The sequence below is a fragment of the Salvelinus sp. IW2-2015 genome, unplaced genomic scaffold, assembly GCF_002910315.2.
Source record: "Salvelinus sp. IW2-2015 unplaced genomic scaffold, ASM291031v2 Un_scaffold1736, whole genome shotgun sequence".
NCBI lineage: Eukaryota > Metazoa > Chordata > Actinopteri > Salmoniformes > Salmonidae > Salvelinus > Salvelinus sp. IW2-2015.
The window spans coordinates 93989-104223 of NW_019943121.1; the positions used below are offsets into that span (position 1 = coordinate 93989).

The 10235-nt window shown below is 44.8% G+C and overlaps 1 protein-coding gene across 1 annotated transcript in view; it reads right to left on the minus strand.

Moving 5' to 3' along the window:
* Positions 1-3227, minus strand: part of LOC112071833 (constitutive coactivator of PPAR-gamma-like protein 2) — a 32134-nt gene extending 28907 nt beyond the window's left edge. The window contains exon 1 of the mRNA XM_024139267.2: positions 1526-3227. Within this exon, the coding sequence (XP_023995035.1) occupies positions 1526-2014 (489 nt within the window). The 5' untranslated portion in view covers positions 2015-3227. The remainder of the gene's footprint in view (positions 1-1525) is intronic.
* Positions 3228-10235: the final 7008 nt, after the last annotated feature.

Sequence of the window (10235 nt, forward strand, 5' to 3'; positions counted from 1 at the left end):
AATTAATAGTTTCTACATGCCGTGTAGCTTCTAGGAGAGCTCCATGGTTTTACACAGCACCCATGAGGAGAGCCATGGTCCCTTTTGATGAGCTAACAATGCAGCCCAGACAGCTATAGCAATGAATGAGTAGGTCTAAGCAGAGCAGGTAATTTGCTCTTCGCGCTATAAAAGGAGCTACGCTGATACAGTCTTAATCTCCTAAACTCATGCGAGACATTTGACAGAAGTACGGAACGTAACAAATTCTAGTTCCGAACAGGGGTTTTTGGTATCTAAAAAGGACTGAAGTTTCAGTATACCGTGCAACACTACAAGTATACAGTGCACAGCTGTGTAAATTTCATTCCAATCTGTAACCCCTGGTTGCATCCAAATGGCACCCTATTCCCTGTATAGGCTAGTGCACTACTTTTGACCAGGGCAGATTCCATATATAGTGCACTACTTTTGACCAGGGCAGATTCCATATATAGTGCACTACTTTTTGACCAGGGCAGATTCCATATATCAGTGCACTACTTTTTGACCAGGGCAGATTCCATATATAGTGCACTACTTTTGACCAGGGCAGATTCCATATATAGTGCACTACTTTTGACCAGGGCAGATTCCATATATAGTGCACTACTCATCCAGGTGTCAGTCAGTCCACTGTCAACATTCAACCAATATCACATTGAGTTTAGCATTAGCCTCTGCACTCACCCCGTCAGGGCTCTACAGTGTTACCATTTTGGGGGCATACACTCTTAAATATGTTGCTACCTGGAATTTGGGAGCACCAGTGCCCCTAGAAAAAAAGAATCACCCAGGTAATAATTGTAATAATTTCTTCGCTGTCCCGCAGCTTCAGTAGTATGCAAACGTGGTGGCACAGAAAGGACAATGGAGTAGCTCGGATTCACATAGGCGCAATGTTGGGTAAATCTCAATCATAAAAATATATTGTTTGTATTCTTAAAACCTGTATTTTGTTATTACTGGTAATTCTTTGAAAACATTTTTTTATTTAACCTTTAACTAGACAACTCAGTTAAGAACAAAATCTTATTTACAATGAGGGCCTATTTAAGAGGGAACAGTCAAGAGGCAGTGCTTGAACCAGGGACTGTAGTAGTTAGAGAGGCAGGCCTCTCCAGGTGAATTTTTTTTTATTACAAAACGTCAAAATGACATTAATACCTCAAATATTTTTCATTGTGGTCCTTGTAAAATTTCACCTGTAGAGACCTGCCTCTAACTACCAGTCACTGGTTCAAGCACTGCCTCTTGACCGTTCCCTCTTAAATCACTACAATTGATAGATAACGAATAAAGCCATAGAGATGCAGATACTAGCCCCCCCCCCCCAATCACCTCTGTGTCATAACTCTGTGGCACCAACTGACTTGACTGGGATGGTGGGGTTTAGCCCTATTCAAACACTGTCCTCCTCATCTATCAGACTAGAAACCAGAGTGTGGCTTAGTGTTTATCTGCTATATCATCATTCTTAACTAGCCAGCTACTGCTCGTTACTCACCCGCACTCTGAAGCGGAACATGGCGAGGCGGACACAGTGACTGAGGCAGGCTGGGGGCAGGAACCAGGCGCGGGGAGGCGGGGTGGCCTTACTGCCGACGTGGTTAACGATGAGCTGGGCCGTCTGGCGTTGCCCCTGGGCCCGGCGCGCCCACTCCGGCCACCGCTCCTTCCCCAGGGTTCCGTTGAACACCACGACCAGCTCCAGCCCACCCTGATACATACAAGCCTGGGACAGAGCGGCCAGGTATCCCAGCATGGCGTTCCACTCCCCGCCGCACACCCAGTCAGTCTGGTAGCCGCCGTACAGACGCTGCAGGCCGGAGTCAGCGTCGATGAGTATCCGGGCCGGTGGTGGAGGGGGCAGAGGGCCGGGGTGATGGTGCGGGTGCTGGCGCCCCGCAGTACGGCCTAGTTTGAGGAGGTCCACGGGGATGGAAGCCCCGGGACACCGTTTCTCCAGATACTCCTGGAAGCCCTGCACGCCCATCCCGGTGTTGTTGAGCCGGTGGGTCTGGCCGGGGGAGGGCTCGGGGTACGTTCGGAACGCCGTGGTGATAGCGGATGTGAGTGTCGAGACCGTAGCTAGCTAGAACCAGGTGGCTATCTAACTTGTCTCTCTGACAGTGTAACTGACTGACTACACGACTGTTGTTGCCGCTAGCTAGTTGCCACCCCCCCCAACTCTGACACGACGAGTGACCAACCTTGCAAAGGCTAGGTAGCCTAGGAAGCCAGTTGGCCAGGTCAGGATGTTCACTTTCCAACAGCTAGTTCGCTAGCAAGGTAGCAAWTTTTTCAGCAGCCAAGTTGGTTAGAAACTTGACTTACGTAGCTAGCTAGCTGTAACGTTAATGTGCCAAGCCAATCTTCTACATTTGGTCGTGTGTGTACATCCCTAGCAGTATAGTGGTAACGTTAAACTACCAGCAAAGCAACTAAAGTTTAGCTCGTTAACTACTCCTAACTAGCTAACGAACACCTTAAATGTTATTGGGAGCTGACTGGCCATCTATAGTTATGTTATGATTTGGGCGATGCTTCCAACTCCAAAGTTATAATCCTGATTCCCACGAAGAAACCCTGCGAATTATCTAGGTAGCGAACATGACTACCGCGAAATTCTTAACCTGACAGCTCAACTATTTATGTTAGACTAGTTCAAATTGCAAGTGCTAGGTAATGTGATAGCTAATTCATATTTTGCTAACGTTAGCCATCTAACTTACAGTAGCTTTTAGCTAACGTTAACTGCTGTAGCTAATTTAGCTAGATGGGACCCCGGCGTGGCTGACGGCGGSTCAACTCGCAAAAACAACTCTGGGATAGACACGACGCGGAATGAAATGGCCTGTTTGGAGAAATAAAATAACTTAAATAAAAACAAACGCCTGATAGTGCCTCCCTCGCTTACTTCCAAACTCACGACTTCATGTTGAGGAAGAGAGCATACTTCCAACCGATGTCAGCCATCTTGCGACTTCCTCGCGGACCAACAAAAGTGGGAGGGGAGCGGAGGGTTTTTGACTAGATGGACACAGCTTTTGTCAGATGAAGACTTTTCGTAGCAGGTTAGGAGAATTGGGTTTAGTTTTGGAAAAGAGTCTGTGTTAGCCAAAATGTCTACTTTTGACGTTAATTTGACAAAAGCTGTATCCCTTCTAGCCATGACCAGGGCTGTGATGAAGCCAGGGGAAGTGGCCAACCTATTACCAGTGCCTATAGGTTATATGTCGCCCCCTTGTGGATACATTTGTGACGGCAGGTACATCATGTATTTGGGGATTTTAACATGAGAAAATTAGTCTTTCTGTATTCCAAAATCAAACCCTACACCTCCCCATAGCCATTTTACCCCCGAGGCCTAGACACATTCCCTGACCCTAGCACCGCAAATACAACCCTGCTATAGTACACCCACTGCACAGGAGGTTGGTGGTACCTTAATTGGGGAGAACAGGCTCTTTGTAAGACTAGAGCAGAATAGGTGGAATGGTATCAAACACATGGTTTCCAGGTGTTTGATGCCATTCCATTTACGCCGTTACGGCTATTATGAGCCGTTGTCCCCTCAGCAGCCTCATGTGACTCACTGATATGGAATACCATCATCACACACATTTTGTGGCCTTACATCTTTACAGTATAATTTGACCACAATCTAAGTGAGTTTGTGAAATATGTTGCTCTCTCCCCCAACTCCACTCTCTGCTCCCTCCTCCCCTCTATCCTCCCTCCTCCCCTCTATCCTCCCTCCTCCCCTCTCTGCTCCCTCCTCCACTCTATCCTCCCTCTCCCCACTCCACTTGTCCTCTCTCTCCCCACTCCACTTGTCCTCTCCCTCCCCTCCACTCAATTCAAGGGGCTTTATTGGCATGGGAAACACATGTTAACATTGCTAAAGCAAGTGAAGTAGATAATATACAAAAGTKAAATAAACAATAAAAATGAACAGTAAACATTACACTCACAGAAGTTACAAAAGAATGAAGACATTACAAATGTCATATTATCTATTTATTTAACTTCTAACTAGACAAGTCAGTTAAGAACAAATTCTTATTTACAATGACAGCCTAGGAACAGTGGGTTAACTGTCTTGTTCAGGGCCCGGGGAACAGTGGGTTAACTGCCTTGTTCAGGGGCCGGGGAACAGTGGGTTAACGGCCTTGCTCAGGGCCCGGGGAACAGTGGGTTAACTGCCTTGTTCAGGGGCTGATTTTTACCTTGTCAGCCCAGGGCTTCGATCTAGCAACCTTTTGGTTACTGGCCCAACGCTCTAACCCATATTATGTATATATACACAGTGTTGTAACGATGTGCAAATGGTTAAAGTACAAAAGTGAAAATAAATTAACATGGGTTGTATTTACAATGATGTTTGTTCTTCACTGGTTGCCCTTTTCTTGTGGCAACAGGTCACAAATCTTGCTGCTGTGACGGCACACTGTGGTATTTCACCCAGTAGATATTGGAGTTTATCAAAATCGGGTTTCTTTTCTAATTCTTTGTGGATCTGTGTAATCTGAGGGAAATATGTCTCTCTAATATGGTCATACATTTGGTAGGAGGTTAGGAAGTGCAGCTCAGTTTCCACCTCATTTCGTGGGCAGTGGGAACATAGCCTGTCTTCTCTTGAGAGCCAGGTCTGCCTATGGCGGCCTTTCTCAATAGCAAGGCTATGCTCACTGACTCTGTACATAGTCAAAGCTTTCCTTAAGTTAGGGTCAGTCACAGTGGTCAGGTATTCTGCCACTATATACTCTCTGTTTAGGGGGCAAATAACATTCTAGTTTATTTTTTTGATAATTCTTCCAATGTGTCAAGTAATTCTCTTTTTGTTTTCTCATGATTTGCTTGGGTCTAATTGTGTTGCTGTCCTGGGTCTCTGTGAGGTCTGTGTGTTTGTGAACAGAGCCCCAGGACCAGCTTGTTTAGGGGACTCTTCTCCAGGTTCATCTCTCTGTCGGTGATGGCTTTGTTATGGAAGGTTTGGGACTCACTCTCTCCCTCTGCTCTCCCCCCACTTATCCTCCACTCTCTCCCTCTGCTCTCCCCCCACTTATCCTCCCTCTCCTCCACTCTCTCCCTCCCTTTATGTACTCATATCCTTGCTTGTCCTCGTTGACTTGTCGTGAATCTCTAACTATATGTTACACCTTTATCCGGATGCAGCGGTTAGAATAAATGCATCACTGTTGGTAAAATGTCAGTAATACAAAAAGAGAGTTTAGCTTTGTTAACTGTTCTTCTTTATTGGTTAAGGACCACAATGGAATAACTGTGTGTATCTCCTTGATGATTTCTCTACATTTTATGTGGATGCATCACCAGCTGGAGCATCCTTATGTACAGTAGAATGGGAAGTTTACATACACTTAGGTTGGAGTCATTAAAACTCGTTTTTCAACCACTCCACAAATTTCTTATTAAACTATAGTTTTGGCAAGTTGGTTAGTGACATTCTTACTTGTGGCATGAACAAGTAATTTTTTCCAAAATTGTTTACAGATTATTTCACTTATAATTCAATGTATGACAATCTCAGTGGGTCAGAAGTTTACATCACACTAAGTTACTGTGCCTTTAAACAGCTTGAAAATTCCAGAAAATGATGTCATTGCTTTAGAATCTTCTTATAGACGATTTGACATGATTGAGTCAATTGGAGGTGAACCTGTGGAGTATTTCCAGGCCTACCTTCAAACTCAAGTGCCTCTTTGCTTGACATCATGGAAATCAAAAAGATAACTAACCAGACCTCCAATTTGTAGACCTCCACAAGTAGGTTCAATCCTTGGACAAAATTTCCAAACGCCTGAAGGTACACGTTCATCACAACATGTAAACACATAGTACAACACGTATAAAACAATGGGACCACGAGTCATACCGTCATGGAAGGACGACGCGTCTTCCTAAATTTAACATCTATTTATATTATTTTTTAATTTATTTATTTCCATTTATAACGGCGTAGGCAAAATTGAGAACACGTATTTCCACTTAATTGCGACCTGGCCAAGATAAAGCAAAGCAGTTCGACACATACACAACAACACATAGTTACAAATGGAGTAAAACAAACATATAGTCAATAATACAGTGAAAAAAAAAATAAGTCTATATACAATGTGAGCAAGTGAGGTGAGGTAAGGGAGGTGAAGCAAACAAATATATGTATAAATAAATAAAAATATAAAAGGCCATGGGCGAAGTGAGTACAAACCAGCAAGTAAAATAAAAACTAAAAAAACACTGGAATGGTTGGTTTGCAGTGGAAGAAAGTGCAAAGTAAGACAGAAATAATGGGGTGCAGATGAACGTACTTTGGTGGCAAAAGTGCAAATCAAACCCATAACAGCAAAGGACCTTGTGAATGCTGGAGGAAACAGGTACAAAAAGTTATATATCCACAGTAAAACGAGTCCTATATCGACATAACCTGAAAGGCCGCTCAGCAAGGAAGAAGCCACTGCTCCAACACCACCATTAAAAGCCAGATTACGTTTGCAACTGCACATGGGGAAAAAGATCGTACTTTTGGAGAAATTTCCTCTGGTCTGATGAAACAAAAATAGACTACGTTTGGCCATAATGATCATTGATATGTTTGGAGGGAAAAGAGGGAGGCTTGCAACCCCAGTTGGCAGCATCATGTTGTGGGGGTGTTTGCTGCAGGAGAGACTGGTGCACTTCACAAAAGATGGCATCATGAGGTAGGAAAATGATATGGATATATTGAAGCAACATCTCAAGACATCAGTCAGGAAGTTAAAGCTTGGTTGCAAATGGGTCCTCCAAATGGACAATGACCCAAGCATACTTCCAAAGTGTGGCAAAATGGCTTAAGAACAACAAAGTCAAGGTATTGGAGTGGCCATCACAAAGCCTGACCTCAATCCTATGAAAAATTGTGGCAGAACTGAAAAGCTTGTGCGAGCAAGGAGGCCTACAAACCTGACTCGTTACACCAGCTCTGTCAGGAGGAATGGGCCAAAATTCACCCAACTTGTGGAAGCTTGTGGAAGGCTACCATCGTTTGACTAGATTAAACAATTTAAAAGCAATGCTTCCAATAATAATTGAGTGTGTAAACTTCTGACACATTGGAAATGTGATGAAAGAAATAAAAGCTGAAATAAATCACTCTATTATTCTGACATTTCACATTCTTAAAATTCAACTGTATTTAAAAAATGGTCTAATACATTCAATCAATCTAGAGGAACATTTAGGGGCTTTAACCAGAACTGTGGTTCTAACCCAGAACTGTGGTTCTAACCCTAACAGAACTGTGGTCTAACCTAACCCAGAATGTGGTTCTAACCTAACCCAGAACTGTGGTTCTAACCTAACCCAGAACTGTGGTTCTAACCCTAACCCAGAACTGTGGTTCACCTAACCCAGAACTGTGGTTCTAACCCTAACCCAGAACTGTGGTCTTAACCGTAACCCAGAACTGTGGTAACAACTCAGAACTGTGGTTCTAACCCAAGAACTGTGGTTCTAACCCTAACCACAGAACTGTGGTTCTAACCCTAACCCGAACTGTGGTTCTATACCTTAACACCAGAACTGTGGTTCTAACCCAGAACTGTGGTTCTAACCCTAACCCAGAACTGTAGTTAAAGCCGCTAAATGTTCCTCTAGAACCAATAAAAAAAGCACGTTACAAAGCTAAACTCTCTTTTTGTATTACTGACATTTTACCAACAGTGATGCATTTATTCTAACCGCTGCATCCGGATAAAGGTGTAACATCAGAAACCTGCATTCATCAGCATTTCAGCATGGTGCTCCCCTCACACAGGGAAGAGCAGGAAGCCATTGCAACTGTTGTAGTATTCAGTATTGTCATAGAGCCCCCAGGGTAGACCACACCCCCCTCCGGCTCTAGCGACAACGAATTAGATAGATATACCCCATCTCTACCAACATTCAATTCAGAATTACTCACAGCCAACTGTTCATTGTGGTACAGACATCTACCCACGTTTTGGAATTTGCTGTAATCATAGTCAGTGAATCTGAAGTAGACTCTAAAAAAGTTGGACCTGTTCCAAAATGGATCAATGGTTTTCCACCCGGTCAGATATGCATAAATTCTTACATTTAAAAAAAAAACTAAAAAACAGTAACCAGTTCTGAATGGACCCGAGGACGATCCGACCCTTTCCGAAAAGACCCGTGGAAAAACAGACCCGTGCAAGGTTGGGATCCGAGAGACCCATTCAGATCCGAAAGTAGAAAGAGCTAAGAAACCTCTGACCAGGCGGCCACCATCAACAAACAAGCGATATTGGTCAAATGACCCAAAGTTACATGTCCTTTTAAAAACTGCCTATAACAAAATGACCCAAAAATATATTTAGGTTACTAATGTCAGGTCATCTGATGTTGTAACATTAGCTGTCTGACTTCATTAGCAACTAATTTTCACACCATAAACTCAATTATTTGATCATTTGAAGTTGGCTAATTTTGCTCAACATTTCTCTGCCTAGCTAGGGGAGAATTCGATCCAGCTAACAAGATACTTAAAATACTTGTTCCACCACTTTCTCCACCACCTCAAACTTTCCAAATGTCCGTTGTTTTTCGGTTACAGCTCATGAAGTCCGCTTCATCACCTTCTCACCCCCGTCTCCGTGGTCAGACTTCTCACCTACCTCTTCGTTATCGTTCAGGGGACCCGCTGCTTTAACCTTCTCACCCCCGTCTCCGTGGTCAGGCTTCTCACCTAACGTTACCTCTTCGTTATCGTTCAGGGGACGCGCTGCTCTGCCTTTCCAGAGCGCCCTGATGCTGTAACTAGTCAGTTGGTGTCTCTTCTCTCTTCAGTCGGGTGCTGCATTCTGGCTGAGCCTTGGATACAGCAGCCAGTACATTGGCTGAGCCTTGGATACAGCAGCCAGTATATTGGCTGAGCCTTGGATACAGCAGCCAGTTCATTGACTGAGCCTTGGATACAGCAGCCAGTATATTGGCTGAGCCTTGGATACAGCAGCAGTATATTGGCTGCGCTTGGATACAGCAGCCAGTAATTGGCTGAGCCTTGGATACAGCAGCCAGTTCATTGACTGAGCCTTGATACAGCAGCCAGTTCATTGACTGAGCCTTGGATACAGCAGACAGTATATTGGCTGAGCCTTGGATACAGCAGCCAGTACATTGGCTGAGCCTTGGATCAGCAGCCAGTATATTGACTGAGCCTTGGATACAGCACGTATATTGGCTGAGCCTGGATACAGCAGCCAGTTCTTGGCTGAGCCTTGGATACAGCAGCCAGTATATTGGCTGAGCCTTGGATACAGCAGCCAGTACTTGGCTGAGCCTTGGATACAGCAGCCAGTATATTGGCTGAGCCTTGGATACAGCAGCCAGTTCATTGACTGAGCCTTGGATACAGCAGCCAGTTCATTGACTGAGCCTTGGATACAGCAGTCAGTATATTGGCTGAGCCTTGGATACAGCAGCCAGTATATTGGCTGAGCCTTGGATACAGCAGCCAGTACATTGGCTGAGCCTTGGATACAGCAGCCAGTATATTGGCTGAGCCTTGGATACAGCAGCCAGTATATTGGCTGAGCCTTGGATACAGCAGCCAGTTCATTGACTGAGCCTTGGATACAGCACAGTATATTGGCTGAGCCTTGGATACAGCAGCCAGTTCATTGGCTGAGCCTTGGATAAGCAGCCAGTATATTGGCTGAGCCTTGGATACAGCAGCCAGTACATTGGCTGAGCCTTGGATACAGCAGCCAGTATATTGGCTGAGCCTTGGATACAGCAGCCAGTTATTGACTGAGCCTTGGATACAGCAGCCAGTTCATTGACTGAGCCTTGGATACAGCAGACAGTATGGTTTGGCTGAGCCTTGGATACAGCAGCCAGTATATTGGCTGAGCCTTGGATACCAGCCGCAGTACATTGGCTGAGCCTTGGATACAGCAGCCAGTACATATGGCTGAGCCTTGGATACAGCAGCCAGTATATTGGCTGAGCCTTGGATAACAGCAGCCAGTATACTTGGCTAGGCTGGCTAACAGCAGCCAGTATATTGGCTGAGCCTTGGATACAGCAGCCAGTACATTGGCTGAGCCTTGGATACAGCAGCCAGTATTACTCCAAACGCGGATCACTCGTTCGCTTACAGCCAGTAGTGATCCAACCCTCCCAAACTTTACTCATCGGATCTATACAAATCA